At 35.7% G+C, this 19170-nt stretch overlaps 1 protein-coding gene across 4 annotated transcripts in view; it reads right to left on the bottom strand.

Moving 5' to 3' along the window:
• LOC100009995 (arylsulfatase F) overlaps positions 1-19170 on the bottom strand; it is an 80586-nt gene that overhangs the window by 13459 nt on the left and 47957 nt on the right. For all 4 annotated transcript variants that reach the window (XM_016424805.2, XM_007500980.3, XM_016424806.2 and 1 more), the window contains 4 exons: positions 10675-10806; positions 6496-6919; positions 3447-3583; positions 1477-1611 (listed from right to left, as the gene is read on the bottom strand). In XM_016424805.2, coding sequence (XP_016280291.2) covers positions 1477-1611; positions 3447-3583; positions 6496-6919; positions 10675-10806 — 828 coding nt within the window. The remainder of the gene's footprint in view (positions 1-1476; positions 1612-3446; positions 3584-6495; positions 6920-10674; positions 10807-19170) is intronic.

The raw sequence follows: 19170 nt of genomic DNA, 5'->3' as shown, positions 1-19170 counted from the left end.
GCACAAAGGGCTTTAAAAGACTGCCTGCCCTTTGATTCAGCCTTACCACAAAGAGATAATAAGGAAAAAGACTTGTACAAGAATATTTATAGCTGCATTCTTTGTGGTGGCAAAGAATTGGAAAATAAGGGGATGCTCTTCAATTGGGGAATGGATGAACAAATTGTGGTATATGATGGTGATGGAATGCTATTGTGCTGAAAGGAATAACGAACTGGAGGAATTCCATGGGAACTGGAAAGGTCTCCAGGAATTGATGCAGTGCTAAAGGAGCAGAACCAGGAGAACATTATACACGGAGACTGATACACTGTGGCACAATCGAATGTAATGAATTTCTCTACTTGCAGCAGTGCAATGATCCAGTACACTTCTGAGGAATGTATGAGTATGAGAAATGTATGAATGTATGAGAAAGAATGCTATCCACATACAGAGAAAGAACTGTGGGAGCAGAAACACAGAGGAAAAACAACTGTTTAGTCACATGGGTAGATGGGGATATGATTGGGGATGTAGACTCTAAACGATCATCATAGTGCAAGTATCAATAATATGGAAATAGGTCTTGATCAGTGACACATGTAAAACCCAGTCGAATTGCTTATTGGCTACAGGAGTGGGGTATGAGTAAGGGAGGGAAATAACAAGGATCATGTAACTATGGAAATTTTTTCTTAATTAATCAATAAAATTCAATTTAAAAAAAGAAAAGGTATGGCACAAGTAGTTTTTGTTCACTAATATGTATGAGCTTAAATATATTGTATAATTAAATAAATCATCTGAAGCATAGATTTGTTTGATTTCATGTGCCCAGTGCTTAGTATTCTCTGTGAGTATCTCACTTTACAAGTAAACAATGAGCTACAAAGAAACAAGGGATTGAGGGGTGAATGATTGGGCTGTCTTTGGCATCACACATCAAGGATTTTGCCTTAAAAGCTAAGAACAGCAACAACACTCTATCCAGTGTGTATGAGTTGAGGAGTTAAAGTTTCCTTATCCATTTTCTATTCTCTACTCTATGCTTGTTTTCTAGAGTTCTTATATTTCCATTATCACTGGAAACTAGGTCAAGGATTGGACCTAATCATTAGAGGCATCTGTAGAAGTCGTCCATACCAATTCCTTCCACTGTTCTTACCTTTTTTTCTTTCCTCTGATCCTCTTCTCCTCTATCTTTTCCTATACTTCTTACCTTCAATATTTCCCAAAATACAAGAATGAAAGAAACATCTAAACCAAAAACTCTCTTTTATATACTTGTCTGTGTTTGTCCTATATACACTTGTGAGAGCAGGTTAGAAACATTTCCATATAATCAATCTCTTTAGAATTCCACAAGCATGCTTCATGGCAGCATTAGCTAATTTTGGTTACCTTGCTTTAATGCCTTCTAATTTAAAAAAATAGAACATAGCATTGAATATCTTAAGCCTAAAACAATCCCCCAATACTCTTCACTCTTCATACCTCTATATATCCCATTGAAACCACCTAAATGGATGTTTCCTTTCATGATCTCCAGATGCCCTCCATGGTCTGAGGCAAAGTAGACAATTGTGTTGTTTTTCAAATCTTTTGCATCAAGAGCATCAAGAAGTTTTCCTTAAGGGGAAAAAAGTGCAAGTATTATTGGAGATATTCATAATTTTAGCATGTAATGTTTTATTTTGATCTAATATTAAATTCTTTTTTGTAAAACTATAAAAAATCATGTATGCCAACGCTTTCCCTCTTTTATTTCCTGTTTATCTTGTATGCAGCTGTTTGTATATACTTATTTGTATTCCCATTAAATAGTAAGTTCCTTGAGAGCAGAAATTATCTTTTACCTCTTCTGGTATTCCCAGCACTTAGCACAGTGCCTGGCACATAATAGATGCTTAATAAATGTTTATTGATTGACTAATCACCACATGAATAACAAACATTTCTTCAATAGAAAATAATTTTCAAATGCATTTTAGTTCTCAAACAATAGAAAATTAGATTAATTTTGAAACTATAAAGTCACATTTACAGAAACTACTCTAAAGCAAGTATGGATACCCAATGCATCATTTGATGTGAGATAAAGATTATGTTATATAGGACATGCAAAATATAACATTATAAATAATGAGGATATGACACATTTCTAAACTCCCACAACTTGGTAACCTAATACAACTACTCCAAGAGGTTAGCCCATGAGACTTAGTTACAGAATGCTCCCATGTGCTTCTAAAATACTTCACTTATGTGTCAACACAATTGTCCTGAAGCTACCAATGGTCCTTCATATGGTGTGGTGACATCAGTCAAGAAAACTGCACCAGATCTTAATTATGCTTATAGTATTTATTTCTTTTTGAAAAATAGATTCTACTTGACAGTTTTTGACAGATAATTATTGGGTTAGTTTAGAGAACTGTTAGCTACTCCAAATATACAGGGTATCTGCTTTGCAATTTATTGTATTAGATTGTTGCCTGGGATACTGAGATATTAAGTAATGTGCCCAATATCACACAGTCTATATGTGTCAGAGGCAGGACTTGAACTCAGGGATTCTTGAGTCTGACTTCAAATTTCTATCCACTACATCATTTCTTTCAATGCTATTTGCCAACAAGTCCATAAGTAGTTTAAAAATGGATAATTGTGCATATGTTGTTTAAGAACCAGTTGTTAAGCATTTATTTCAGCACTCTGATAGAGAGGTAGATAGATGAAACCCAATTCTTCCCTAAATAACATAGGTGGTCTTAGTTATTTTTCCAAATTATTAAAAAGCTAATAGAGTTCTTAATATTTAGGAAATGAGAAACAGGAAAAAATCCATTTTGATAATTGAGGATATAAGGAAACACTGAGACAATAGTGTGGTCCTAAGTCCTAGGCCAGTTCCAAAAACAAGCCCACAGCAACTTAAGATAGTAAAATGATATGAGAAGATCTAGGGATGAGAAGCAAGAATATTCTAATAAAGACCTCTTTCCATTATTGTTATTGGTTGATTTTTTCAATCATTTTCATGTTTTTGAGTTAAAGCTTTCATTGCATATCATATCTTTTCTGATATTGATTGAAAGTTCTACTAGACAGTAATAGTAGAGAACTTTAGATGTGTGTTCTTTTCCCCAACACTAATACAACCCAAGAATCAAGGCAGCAATATGAGGATGAAAAGTTCCTGGTGATATTTTGTATTCTCTAGAACTACAAACTACACTCCCACATGCTTAGAAATCTATTCAGTGTTTCTGTCACCTAATGTGAAAAAGGAAGAAGGGAAGAAAGAGGAGGAAGATGCTGGGAACACAGGAACAACAGGGAAGAAAGACCTTTCCAAGGCAACAAGTTACAAAGATCATTGCCAAAGTGAAGCTCCACAATTATGTCTCAAACCTCCCCTTGTTATGTAAAAGGAAATCATTGGAGTAGCTTCTTTCACTCACCTACAAAAAAATCCATCTCTTCTACATTGTCTCCATAAAGACTATGCTTGCTTCTTCCAAAAAACTCATTTGTTGTGGGAAGAGGTATATGGACATGTAAAAAAGAATAAAATAGGAGGAAAGGTCTATCTTTGTTTCTAAAAAGACAAATAAATGGAATTTTGCATGAGTTTTTAAAAAACAGTTAACACACAGATTAATATCATGATATAATATATTGCATATATTAAAATATTATTGATATACAATTAATATAATATAAATTTTCCCCTATCTTCATCTCGATTAGATTTTTCTTGGCATCCCTCATATAGTTACAATAAAATACTACATAAAAATTAGGAAAAACACTACTAATCAACATTTATTCCATAGAAACCTAGAAAATTTAGAGAAAAAAATCTTCTGTCTTAAAAGTCATAGGAAAAACACAGACACAGATCTCCTTACAGATTATTCTTTCCATCACTGTTTGATAATCATCATTGTCATCATCAAAACTGATATTTACATAGATATTTACATAGACTTTGAACTTTGCAAAGTGCTTTAAATTCATTGTCTTATTTGAGACTCACAATGAGCCCTGGGATACCTATATACCCACAAGACTTTATTGTCACCCTACAGACTGAGTGTGGGAACCATTCCTACTGATTCTTCCTTCTTCCTTCAAAGGAAGAAATGGGCAGCTTACAAAAGGTAGCCTGACACACCCTTCCTTCTAGGTGTGTCTGCATCTATAGAGTAAGGTTATCATCATTCAAATTTTACATGATGAAACAGAGGAGGCCTTCAGTGCCTTTTTCCTTAGTGATGTAACTAGAAAGTGTCAGAGGTAAGATTTTCATTTCAATTTTTTTTTCTCAGAAAATAGAATTTTTAATAAAGCTTTGGACTAACATGAGGTAGAATGAGCAACTTAATTAATCTTAAAGCTTTCTCTCTGTAATGGCCCCCTGTTATCATATATGTGTATATATAAATATATATATGATAAATATAACCTATATGTATATGTATGTATATAGATATATAGATATGGATTTATTTTCTTTACACAATTGTTTACATATAGATTCCTCCAGGAGATTGGAAGTGCCTTGAGAATAAAACCTATGGGTTTCTTTTTGTTTGTTTTTGTCTTTCTTATTGCTTTCCTGGCACATAGTAAGCAATTAATAAATACTAGTTTACTGACTGACATGAATGTCCTTAAATCAAATCTTTGTATACTTTAAAGAAATTTGAGCTGGGTAATAACCAACACAAACCTACAAGAGCGTCTTGGTGAAATAGTAGATAGGGTGCTGAACCTGGAGTTAGGCAGACCTAAATTTAAATCCAGCCTCGAATACTTAATAGGTGTCTGACTTTGGACAAATATTTAACCCTGTTTGCCTCCGTTTCCTCATCTATAAAATGATCTGGATAAGGAAATGTTAAAACACTCCAGTATCTTTGACAACAAAATCTCAAATGGGGTCACAAAGAGCTGGGTAAGATTTAAATATCTAAACAACAACAATAAATACTAGAAAGATAATGAATATATAGGAATATATTCCTATCCTAAGGAAAGAGCCAGTGCCCAAAATCAGTGAAAGAATTGTGTGAAGTTAAGATATGAAGAGAAATGGAAAAATAAAATAGGAAACTGTATATAAACACAGTTTTATCTGTGTTGCATGCCTGGGCCTGGCACAAATGAAAAGTCAGTCTTCATGAGATTGTTGGCTTTCTTGGTTTAGTTTTCTGGCATTATGGTAGCTATATTATGAAATATCTGGATGAGAAAAGCCTAACTGGATTAAGGAGAAAGTAATTTGTTTTTTACTGGGTGTCATGAGTATTTTTACCAGCATGAACCTGTTAGACTAGTTCCTCGTAATTCCCATACAAAAACAATTTTCCTAGATTGCTGGGATGGAAGCAAGACTGCCCCTTCCTTTTTTTTTTTGAAGGACATGGGTTTGTTGATTTTAATTTTGTTACTCAGTTTCTCAATAGCAGTTAACTGTTCAAGAGTGTTATTTTTCCTGCTTCTTTCATTTTCCTTTCTATTTTTCCTTCTCCAGAGGGCTGTTCGGCACCCAAGTTTGAGCCAAGTTTGAGTTGGGTCATAAAGTTCTATCTTGTATGTAAAATGATATTGTAAATAATGACCAATCACTGGAAGGAATTAATCTGTTCTTAATCTTTGCCCAGAGAACCAAAATAATTTTCTGACAGAAAACTCCTAAGAAATTGCTGCTTTTTTTTGTCCCTAATAATTAAGAAGATGAAAGACTAAGCATTTTCAATATAATTTCTGATATCCTATGGTTTACTCATTCTAGAATGGTATCACCTAAAGTTTCTTCCAATTTTTAGCCCTTCTTTAATAACTAGATCATACGATACCATTTTCTTGAAGTCTTCCCTAACAGATCCCACCCCCCCAAGAAAAATAATATAGAATCATTACTTCTTTATATTTCTTGTAGAGCTCATCACAAAGTATTTGCTCAGAACTTTTCTGCAATAGCTTGAGAGACAGAATGCCATAGGGAATAGCATTGGATTGGTCATCAAGGAAACCTGGGTTCAAACCTAGTCTCTAATGCCTATTAGCTATGTGGCCTTAGTAAGTCATTTAACCATTCTGATTCTCAATTTCCTTATCTATCAAATAAGTATGTCAATAACACTTCTCTCATAACATTGTGGAAAGGTATGTAAAATTCTGCAAATTGGAAACCATCATATAAATGCCAATCATCAGAATTATGAATGTCTGTAGGATATTAGAGGACCATAGGTTTAGACTCAAGGAATAATTTGGACTTTAATTAATTTTATCAAGAAAAAAAAACAATACCCAGGACCACAAAGCTATTCTGTCACAGCCAAGAGTCATTGAATGCAAATTTTAAAATTTATCAATATTGAAGTAAAAAATTCCTTGGCATGTAGGCATCTAAAGGCATCTAAAACTAAAACTAAATTTTTTTTAAAAAGGAGGTACCAGACCAGGGAAAGATTCCCCTAAAGAAAATATAATTGTTACCTTTCAATAAAAGAAACTGCCTCCTTCAGCATAATTGAGCCACTTCTTTCTGCCTTCATAGGCTGTTCTGTTATTTCTTGTTGCCTCATGAGAATACAATCCCAATATATAGATATCTGAAGACTGGAGAACCAAGAAAAGGCCATATAGAAGCCAAATAAGATAATGCCGATAATAATCCACCAGGGTATGGAGAACAACCTAATTAGTTTTCCCACAGTCAGCGTAAGCACAGCAATGATGATTAGCTCCATGCAGAACCAAAGTTTACTTTCTATGGCTAATTCAGTGGGAAGGGAAGGATCTGGCCAACAAGAGCCAGTGAGTGTGTGTGGCATGCCATAGAAATAGTCAAAGCCATAGTGGTTAGGATGATGGCAGTAATCATTTCGGTATTTACAGTTTAAACCTTGATGCCATTTACCTGAAAATAAAAATTAAAAAAGAAAATATTATACTATATTAAAGACACTTGTGATTTGAAACAAACATCCTTAGAAACAAAATAAGAAAAATAAGTCATGTAAAATCACATTCCTAGACACACAATAGACATTGATAAGTGTCTATTGAATCATATGTGTGCAAAGTTAGTTTCCTCTCTACAACATTTTTTCTACAAGAGTCTACTTTATTGCTGTGGGGTTTTGTATTTGTTTGTTTGTTTGATGTGATTTATTTTGACTACAAGAATGTATACATTTTTGGTAAAGTGGAGGTAAGAGAGAATAGAAATAGAATAGGATATATTTTGCAAACCTTATGAAACTATGCAAATGGCAACTTCCTATAAACAATTTTTGAAAATGCTTGGTGAATGACATAGGATCAGTAAAATGTGAGTTCTGTGGAGGTTGGGGTATTTTAATTTTTATATTTGTGTCACCACATGTTAGATGCTTAATAAATTATTTTTTAATTTTAAATAAGAATCAAAACAGCACACCCCCTGAATGCAAGTGGACAAATGTATGACTTGTATGAGTAGATTGAGGTATATTTTCAAAGAATATGAAGGTTAACTTTGTGGAAAAGCACAACTGGAAATGGAAGTAGCCTTATTAAGAAGCAATTGTATTCACATACTCAATTGGATTTGTTAACTCATCCATTTGGGAGTGCCCTTCCATTATACAGATCACAGTCTGTCCATACCTGCCCATCTTGTATGATTCTTGTCTATGTTCCAAAAGTTCAAACTAGGAATCCCCCTCAACATATTAGAAATTTTTATTACTTTCTTCAGACATTGTGAAAGTACAAATTTAATATTCTATGCTTTCCTAGCTCTGACATTGTAGTTGCTCATCTTTCATACTTTCTTACCATAGCTTTTCATACCTTTCTTAATAATGGCCTTTATTTTTATACTTCTTTGGAGTTCCTTGTTGGTTACATATGGAAACCCACTCACACCCACCATTGCACCTTCAAATTATCCCATTTGATTCTTATCTTTAGTTCTTTAGGGACAGTCATGTTCTACATTTGAATGTCATGTACAGAACCTGCAAAATGTTAGTATTAATAAGATGTTACTTTGCTTTTTGTGTGAAACATGGAGTAAATGAAAGAGCTTTAAAACTTTATGAAAGCAATTTAGTCTCCTTTCCTACATTTTTCAGCTCTAGGACTAACTCATTGGCTACTATTTGTCACTTATATACCTATGGTTAGACAACTTCTACAGTGTTGATTCAAATATTTGTTATCTATACAATAGGAATTCTTCATTTACTTGGTCTTTTTTTTTTCTAAGTTGAAGAAGTCAAACTCCTCTTAGTGATTATAGATCTCTTCCTGGAGCCTCTATAATATTGAGAGGCTTGATTCAATCAGTGGGATATCTTCTGCATATAAAAACATCTGGAGGGCTTACCATTTGATCTTGCTCAAATTTATTTGCATGAAAAGCAGAGAGAATCTTGAGGATGTCTAATCATGAAGGTATAGTTGTTTACTCAGATCAGAATTCAAAAGAAAATATTTAATCTTATCCTGGGAGTACTCAATCTGAGTTTTATTTATTAAATATGATAGTTTTCATAGTAAAAAATTCTTATGACATTTTAATCATGAAATTTATTCTTTATAAAGCAATTTTAATATAAACAGCCCCATAAATCTTTGTGATTAAGACCATTTTACTATTCCTATTTCAAATGTTGGCATACAATGAGAGTTATACCTGTCTTGGCCAAATTATTCATCAAAGCAACAAGGATTTTCCAGTCACAGACATGCATGATAGAGGCAAGAATGAAGGAGTACAGAACATTTCAAAGTTGTTGAGGATTTTTAAAATTTGGAGTCATATTATTTAGCATGCTAAACCAGAGAGGACCTCGGGGAATTTCTTACACTGAGGGGAACGTTATTTGCCAGTAGTTATCATAAGACCAGTAAGGATCAGGGGAATAAAATGCCACATTTCTTCAGAGAGTAGGTTCAGTGAGAGCAGTATTATGACATTAACAGAAAAGTTAGTTTTCCCTTAAAACATATGTCCTGGATAGATATGTTCCCTTATTTATCATCTCTATGTATGCCCCACATCACCACTTCTAATGTTTATATTTATGGAATAATGTGCCCTAGATATATGGAGACTTTCTCTATTATGACATTTCTTACTATAGTAGTATGCTTTCCTAGTGAAATAATTGTGTCATCTAGTCATCTAACTGACTAGAGAAAAAATATGTATAGTAATAGGAATTTGCAGCCTATTATTTTCATTGAATTTTCAGTGGGGCCACATAATAACTTGACCTTGGGGATAATTATTCTACAGCAGTGATGGCAAACCTTTTAGAGATTGAGTGCCAGGATCTCCCCCCCAGACCAAGTGCCATGCCTCTTCCCCCCACTGAGTGCTGGGTGAACCCTGCCCCCCATACCCCACACAGGGAAGGGAGGAAGCACTCTCATTGGGCTGCTGGGTGGAGGGGCAGGTGAAGAGAGGAATATCCTCAGTGAGTGTAGAGAGGAGGAGGGGAGTGACCCAAGCAGCCTGCTCCCCTTCACCTTACCCCCTGTTCCCTCCCATTGAATTTCTGGGGAGAGGGATGAGGGATGTGAAAATATGTTATCAGGTTTGGTGGAGGGAGGAGGGGAGTAGCTTCACCCAAGTCCCTTTGACTCTCTAGTAATGACCTCTGGGGTATGGGGGATGGTGGCCATGTGCTCACAGAGAGCACTCTGTGTGCTGTCTTTGACATCTGTGCCATAGGATCGCTATCGCTGTTCCAGGGTTTCTCATGATAGAAGGGAATTACAAAAAATAAGTAAGGTAAGTAACAAAGAACTTAAGAGAATTGTCCAAAATTACATAAAACATGAGAGCAGAACTTTTGATGAGAATCAGGAGAGAAGAATTCAATTCAAATTCTACCTCTGTGACTTATAGTATGTTTGGGCAACTTTCTTACAGAATCATACATTGATTGATTAGAAAGAGAATTCAGAGACCATATTGCTTATCTATTTAATTTCACAAATTAAAAACCTTGATCCCAGAGAAATTGAAGTGCTTTACCCAAATTCACACAGCTTTGGACTTTTAAGCCTTCATTGAGATTAATAGGATAGCAAAAGGGAAGTTATGAATAGGTTATAGAGAATGATAATAAAAGAAATTCTCAAATGGATAAGAGAAAGTAAAGATGTGATGTGAACTCCTTTAGGAAAAAGAGAATGTTTTTGCCTTTGTTTCCATAGTGGTTAGCAAAATGAAGCATAATGTAGGTGATCAGCAAATGCAATTGTCTGCCTGGATGTGTAGCAAAAATAATGTTAGTTACCCAGAGTGGGAAGATATGGATGGCATTAGACATGCATAAGTGGAAGGAATACCCAGAATACCCACAATGATGAGATCTCAGTTGCATGTATTTTCTGTATTTCTAATATTCAGCATTATTTCTAATAATACCAAAAGAATACAAGGAATCTTTTAACTATATGCCAAGATTATACATTTCCCAACTGCTAACTAAGTTGAATGGTTAGTTTCAGTGTCTTAATTCATGAATATCAATCAATCCTTTTAAAACAAAAGGTCTTATCTGAAAAGTAGAGCCTGCCAATAATGAAGAATCATACCTCTCATAACGTTTTGGGAAGAGGGGTAAAGAAGGAATGGTAAAGAAAAGCAATTAAAAAATGACTTTCACATACCTATTAGTGCTGTGCTATAACCTTGCTTTTTTAGGGTGGCTGCGAATGTAGTTTCATTCAGAGGGAGACCTCCTTTTACACCAAGTGAATTGAAGACATAATGACGACGGTAGACTTCTCTAGACACCATCCCTGAAATTAGAGTAAAAAAAAAAATCAGTCACCAGTATGTGAGACCATATCCATGTAGCCACAGTTTTTTTATTTGTTTCATTTTCTTCACTGAGAGATCATCATATTTGGCATGTGCTTTATCTAACCATGTTTTTTTGATTCACACTATCACTGAGAAAAATCAACATTTCATGATTCATTTGGATGAGCTCAGGAACTTTTCCTTCAGTCACAATTTCATTGGAAAATTGCATTCCTTCTCAATCTAAGGATGTTTTGTTTTGTTTTTGTCTTTTTTTGATCCAGATTTCCTTTGAGAAGAGAATTCTCTCTTAAATGCAGATTGGGGAGTTGTTTACTGAGAGCTAAGATGGCAGAATAAAGGACACTCTGGCCCTAGTCCCTCTACCTGCACAAAGAGAAAACAAATTTCCTCAAAACAAATAAAAGCTGAAGAAATATGTCACATTGGGGTAAGAGGAAAGAGTTGGCCCAGGCAGCACAGCATCTTCAATTACTGGCAAAACTTGAAGAAACCCAGACCTCAGAGGTTGCAGACCTGAGGCCACTCTGCAGAACAGGAAAGCAGCAAAATGGGAACCAGAATAGCCCATGAAACAATAAGGGAACTGGTAACACAGGATGTTGAATATCAAACCTCCCCAGAGCAAGCAAGAAGGGCCATCTCCTTGACATAGACATACCATGAGCAATAAGGACAGCTGAGCTTACTCCAATTACCAGAGAAGAATTCTCTTGAAGTTTGGAACACTGAACTCTTTACTTCAGGAACAGAAAACAAACTCAACAGACATATAAGGGAACGGAGAGAAAAATGACTAGAAAAATAAGCAAATGACAAGAAGAAAATCTTGAACTTAGTAAGCTACTATAGTGACAGAGAAAAACAAAATATCAACTCAGAAGAGGACAATAACACCAAAACAGAAACCTGTGATGTCTCAAAGGAAAGTCTGAAAGAATGTCAGGCCCCCAAAAAACCCAGGAAGAACAGGAAAAGAAGTTAAAAAATAATAAGAGAATTGACAGAAAAACTTAATAGCTGGGGGAAAAAATTAGTGAACAAATCAACTTCCTAAAAACTAAAATACATCAAAAGGAAAGTGAATCATGAAATACCTCAAAGAAACATGAAGAGAACAATTCTCTGAGGAATAGAATGGACCAAATGGACATGGAGGCCAAATCCACTCACAAAGAAGATAACTCTTTAAAGAGTAGGAATGACAAAATGGGAAAAGGAAATACAAAAACTCAAGGAAGAAAATAACTCCCTGAAAATTAGAATTAGACAAATACAAGCTAATGAAAGCATAAAACATCAAGAAAAAATAAGACAAAAAGATTTTTAAAGAAAAAAATAGAAGAAAATCTAAAATATCTCACTGGGAAAATGACCAACCTGGAAAATAGATCCAAGAGAGATAATCCAAGAATTATCAAAAAATCTGAAAGTCATAATCATAATATGAGCCTGAATACCACATTACAAGAAATCATTAGGGAAACTACCCTGATATCCTCAAGCAAAGAGATCCAAAACAAACTATCTCAGGATTATCATAGCTAAATTCTAGAATTTCCAAGTCAAGAAAAAAATAATACAAGCAATCAGAAGGAAACAATTCAAATATTATGGAGGTGCAGTCAAGATTACACAGGACTTTGCAGCTTTTACATTAAAGGACTGAAAGACATGGAATATAATATTTCAAAGGCAAAGGACCTAGTAATACCTCCTATAATTACATACCTAGCAAAACTGAGCATAATCCTCTGGAGATAGAGGAAGGATATAGTCAATGAAATATAGGAAACTTGGACTTTCCTGATCAAAATACCAGGGTTGAATAGAAAATTTGATGAGCAAACTTGAGAGAAGCATTAAAAGGCAAAATGAAATCTGAAGGGGTTAGATAAAGTTGAATTGTGTAATTCATATCTGGGTAGGTGATAATTGAAATAACTAGATATCTATGATCCTTGGTAAAGGTAAAATACTTAAAACATCTAAGATACGTAAACCTAAGATACTAAAAAACTATATTATCAGAGCAGAGCATAGAAAGAAGGAGGAAGCTAAATACGATGGGCTGGTATCCTTCTACTTGCCCCCCAAAAAAAGAGAAATAGGAAAGGGAAACACATGGGGAAAAGACAAAAGGAGAGATAGAAAGGAATAAATTTCATTAAGAAAAGCATAGGAGCATATTAAGCAAATAACAGAAGAGAAGATGGGATGGGCATGACTATGCTTGAATCTTACTATCATCAGAACTAGCTCAAAGTGGAGAAAAATCCCACAGTCAGACATCTATAGAAACATATACAATCTATTGCTTAAAAGAACTTCAACTGCTAGACTTCCAGTCAAGATGGTGGCTTAGAGAAAGCTAAAGTTAAGATCTCCGGAAAACCCTTCCCAACTGATCTCAAACTATAAGCTCCTAAGGCGCCCAAATTCAAAACAATCAACAGCATAGACCCTGGGAATCCTCCTCCTGGACCGGGACCTGGATCAAAAGGTACGGCCCCCCTCAAAAGCCAGAAACCAAGATCACTTGGACCTAAGGGGTAGGAGTGCAGAGTCCAAGGCTCCGCGAAGCCGCAGTCCCGCCCCCCTCAGAGAGCAGGGTCCTCTGAAACAACAGCAACCCTCAGGGCCGACAAAACAGCCTCACGGCCAGCTATTCTGAAGGCAACTTCCGGAAAGCAACCCGACCCAGTCCAGTCGAGGGGGCACCATAGCAGCAGGGAAACAGAGAGAGCCTGGGGAGAGGGTGGCCCCCTGGTCCGACCCTTCCATTCCAGTTCCAGTGAAAGTCATTGCCTTAAGGCATACTCAGTTAAACCCAGGGAAAGCTCATAGAACCTACAATCTGCCCAGGACTAAAGCCTCTGAACACCAGACAGAGATAAGAAAAGCTAATCCTCCCCATTCAGAGATGGCAAACTCCACAGAAGCACAGAAGCCCCAAAATCCCAAGAAAAATAAGAAGAAAGGGGCGACTTTGGACACATTCTACAGAGCCAAAATACAAAATACAGAGGAGATAGAATACGATACACAAGAAAATGCTCTGAAACCTTCCAAAGGAAATGAAAACTCTCCACAAACCCATGAAGAATTTGAATCAGAAATGACCAAAAAGATGGAAGCCTTCTTGGAGGAAAAGTGGGAAATAATGCAAAAGAAATTCACGCATCTACAAAAAAGGTGTGACCAAACTGAAAAGGAAAATCGGGTTTAAAAGGCCAGAATCAGGCAACTGGAAGACAATGATCATGTAAAAGAGCAAGAATTAATAAAGCAAAGTCAAAATACCAAGAAATTAGAAGAGAACATAAAATATCTCACCAACAAGGTGACAGATCTGGAAAATAGAGGGAGAAGAGATAATTTAAGAATAATTGGACTTCCAGAAAAGCCAGAAATAAACACCAAACTCAACATCCTGATACAAGATATAAACAAAGAAAATTGCCCAGAGATTCTAGAACAAGGGGGCAATACAGCCACTGACAGAGCTCACAGAACACCTTCTACACTAAACCCCCAAAAGACAACTCCCAGGAATGTAATTGCCAAATTCCAAAGCTCTCAAACAAAAGAAAAAATCCTACAGGAAGCCAGAAAAAGACAATTTAGATATAAAGGAATGCCAATCAGGGTCACACAAGACCTTGCAAGTTCTACTCTGAATGATCGTAAGGCATGGAACATGATCTTCAGAAAGGCAAGAGAGCTGGGCCTTCAACCAAGAATCAGCTACCCAGCAAAACTGACTATATACTTCCAAGGGAAAGTATGGGCATTCAACAAAATAGAAGACTTCCAACTTTTTGCAAAGAACAGACCAGAGCTCTGTGGAAAGTTTGATACCGAAAAACAAAGAGCAAGGAATACCTGAAAAGGTAAATATTAAGGAAAGGGGAAAGGAGAAAAATATTATCTTCTTCTTTTACTCAAACTCTCTTCTATAAGGACTACATTTGTATCAATCTATGTATACTAACATATGGGGAAAATGTAATGTATAAATAGGGGGTAAAGAAAGACCAAATAGAATAATCTTTCTCACACAAAGATTCACATTGGAAGGGCAGGGGAAGAAAACTCCTATAAGAAGGAGAGGAAGAGAAGGTTTTTTACTTAAACCTTAATCTCAGGAAAATCAACTCTGAGAGGGAAAAACATCCAGATCCATTGGGATCTTGAATTCTATCTTACCCAACAAGGGTAGGGAGAAGGGAAAACCAAGGGGGGGAGGGGGAGAGGGAAAACAAAAAGGGAGGGAAAGAGAGGGGGGAGAGGGAGGGAAAAAAAGGGAGGGACTAAGAAGGAAAACATCAAGGGAGGGGACAAGGGGGGCTGATTCAAAGTAAATCACTGGACTAAAAGGTAGAGCCGAAGAAGAAAAGGTTAGAATTAGGGAAGGCTATCAAAATGCCAGGGAGTCCACAAATGACAATCATAACTTTGAACGTGAATGGGATGAACTCACCCATAAAACGTAGACGAATAGAAGAATGGATTAGAATCAAAAACCCTACCATATGTTGTCTTCAAGAAACACACATGAGGCGGGTTGACACCCACAAAGTCAGAATTAAAGGATGGAGTAAGACCTTCTGGGCCTCAACTGATAGAAAGAAGTCAGGAGTGGTAATCATGATATCTGATAAAGCCAATGCAAAAATAGACCTGATCAAAAGGGATAGGGAAGGTAATTATATTTTGTTAAAAGGGACTCTAGACAATGAGGAAATATCATTAATCAACATGTATGCACCAAATAATATAGCACCCAAATTTCTAATGGAGAAACTGGGAGAATTGAAGGAAGAAATAGACAGTAAAACCATATTAGTGGGAGACTTAAACCAACCATTATCAAATTTAGATAAATCAAATCAAAAAATAAATAAGAAAGAGGTAAAAGAAGTGAATGAAATCTTAGAAAAATTAGAATTAATAGACATATGGAGAAAAATAAATAGGAATAAAAAGGAATACACCTTCTTCTCAGCACCACATGGCACATTCACAAAAATTGACCATACATTAGGTCACAGAAACATAGCACACAAATGCAGAAAAGCAGAAATAATGAATGCAGCCTTCTCAGATCACAAGGCAATAAAAATAATGATTAGTAATGGTACATGGAAAACCAAATCTAAAACCAATTGGAAATTAAACAATATGATACTCCAAAATCGTTTAGTTAAAGAAGAAATCATAGAAACAATTCATAATTTCGAGGAAAATGACAATGGCGAGACATCCTTTCAAACCTTTTGGGATGCAGCCAAAGTGGTAATCAGAGGTAAATTCATTTCCCTGAATGCTTATATTAACAAACTAGGGAGAGAAAAGATCAATCAATTGGAAATGCAAATGAAAAAACTTGAAAGCCATCAAGTTAAAACCACCCAGCAGAAAACCAAACTAGAAATCCTAAAAATTAAGGAAGAAATTAATAAAATCGAAAGTGATAGAACTATTGATTTAATAAATAAGACAAGAAGCTGGTACTTTGAAAAAACAAACAAAATAGACAAAGTACTGGTCAATCTAATTTTAAAAAGGAAGGAAGAAAAGCTAATTAACAGCATTAAAGATGAAAAGGGGGACAGCACCTCCGATGAAGAGGAAATTAAGGCAATCATTAGAAATTACTTTGCCCAATTATATGGCAATAAATACACCAATTTAGGAGAAATGGATGAATATATACAAAAATGCAAACTGCCTAAACTAACAGAAGAGGAAATAGAATTCTTAAATAATCCCATATCAGAAAATGAAATCCAACAAGCCATCAAAGATCTTCCTAAGAAAAAATCCCCAGGGCCTGATGGATTCACCTGTGAATTCTATCAAACATTCAGAGAACAGTTAATCCCAATACTATACAAACTATTTGACATTATAAGCAAAGAGGGAGTTCTACCAAACTCCTTTTACGACACAAACATGGTACTGATTCCAAAACCAGGCAGGTCAAAAACAGAGAAAGAAAACTATAGACCAATCTCCCTAATGAATATAGATGCAAAAATTTTAAATAGGATACTAGCAAAAATACTCCAGCAAGTGATCAGAAGGATCATTCACCATGATCAAGTAGGATTTATACCAGGGATGCAGGGTTGGTTCAATATTAGGAAAACCATCCACATAACTGACCACATCAACAAGCAAACCAACAAGAACCACATGATTATCTCAATAGACACAGAAAAAGCATTTGATAAAATACAACACCCATTCCTATTAAAAACACTAGAAAGCATAGGAATAGAAGGGTCTTTCCTAAAAATAATACACAGTATATATCTAAAACCATCAGCTAATATCATCTGCAATGGGGATAAACTAGATGCATTCCCAATAAGATCAGGAGTGAAACAAGGGTGCCCATTATCATCTCTACTATTTGACATTATACTAGAAACACTAGCAGTAGCAATTAGAGAAGAAAAAGAAATTGAAGGCATCAAAATAGGCAAGGAGGAGACCAAGTTATCACTCTTTGCAGATGACATGATGGACTACTTAAAGAATCCTAGAGATTCAACCAAAAAGCTAATTGAAATAATCAACAACTTTAGCAAAGTTGCAGGATACAAAATAAACCCACATAAATCATCAACTTTTCTATATATCTCCAACACAGCTCAGTAGCAAGAACTAGAAAGAGAAATCCCATTCAAAATCACCTTAGACAAAATAAAATACCTAGGAATCTACCTCCCAAAACAAACACAGGAACTATATGAACACAACTACAAAACACTCGCCACACAACTAAAACTAGACTTGAGCAATTGGAAAAACATTAACTGCTCATGGATAGGATGAGCCAATATAATAAAAATGACCATCTTACCCAAACTTATTTATCTATTTAGTGCCATACCTATTGAACTACCAAAATACTTCTTCACTGATTTAGAAAAAAACATAACAAAGTTCATTTGGAAGAAGAAAAGATCAAGGATATCCAGGGAAATAATGAAAAAAAAACACATATGATGGGGGCCTTGCAGTCCCTGACCTTAAACTATATTACAAAGCAGCAGTCATCAAAACAATTTGGTACTGGCTAAGAAACAGAAAGGAAGATCAGTGGAATAGACTGGGGGAAAGCGACCTCAGCAAGACAGTATATGATAAACCCAAAGATCCCAGCTTTTGGGACAAAAATCCACTATTCGATAAAAACTGTTGGGAAAATTTGAAGACAGTGTGGGAGAGACTAGGAATAGATCAACACCTCACACCCTACACCAAGATAAATTCAAAATGGGTGAGTGACTTAAACATAAAGAAGGAAACCATAAGTAAATTGGGTAAACACAGAATAGTATACATGTCAGACCTTTGGGAGGGGAAAGGCTTTAAAACCAAGCAAGATATAGAAAGAATCACAAAATGTAAAATAAATAATTTTGACTACATCAAACTAAAAAGCTTTTGTACAAACAAAACCAATATAACTAAAATCAGAAGGGAAACAACAAATTGGGAAAAAATCTTCATAGAAACCTCTGACAAAGGTTTAATTACTCATATTTATAATGAGCTAAATCAATTGTACAAAAAATCAAGCCATTCTCCAATTGATAAATGGGCAAGGGAAATGGATAGGCAGTTCTCAGATAAAGAAATCAAAACTATTAACAAGCACATGAAGAAGTATTCCACATCTCTTATAATCAGAGAGATGCAAATCAAAACAACTCTGAGGTATCACCTCACACCTAGCAGATTGGCTAACATAACAGCAGAGGAAAGTAATGAATGCTGGAGGGGATGTGGCAAAGTAGGGACATTAATTCATTGCTGGTGGAGTTGTGAACTGATCCAACCATTCTGGAGGGCAATTTGGAACTATGCCCAAAGGGCGACAAAAGAATATCTACCCTTTGACCCAGCCATAGCGCTGCTGGGTCTGTATCCCAAAGAGATAATGGACACAAAGACTTGTACAAAAATATTCATAGCTGCGCTCTTTGTGGTGGCCCAAAACTGGAAAACGAGGGGATGCCCATCAATTGGGGAATGGCTGAACAAACTGTGGTATATGTTGGTGATGGAATACTATTGTGCTCAAAGGAATAATAAAGTGGAGAAGTTCCATGGAGACTGGAACAACCTCCAGGAAGTGATGCAGAGCGAGAGGAGCAGAACCAGGAGAACATTGTACACAGAGACTAATACACTGTGGTATAATCGAACGTAATGGACTTCTCCATTAGTGGCGGTGTAATGTCCCTGAACAACTTTCAGGGATCCAGGAGAAAAAAAAAAAAACACCATTCATAAGCAAAGGATAAACTATGGGAGTGGAA

Source organism: Monodelphis domestica, chromosome 8 (assembly GCF_027887165.1).
Source record: "Monodelphis domestica isolate mMonDom1 chromosome 8, mMonDom1.pri, whole genome shotgun sequence".
In the NCBI taxonomy this organism is placed as follows: Eukaryota; Metazoa; Chordata; class Mammalia; order Didelphimorphia; family Didelphidae; genus Monodelphis; species Monodelphis domestica.
Note: the sequence above shows the minus strand (reverse complement) of the source record. Positions and strands in the feature narration are given on the sequence as shown.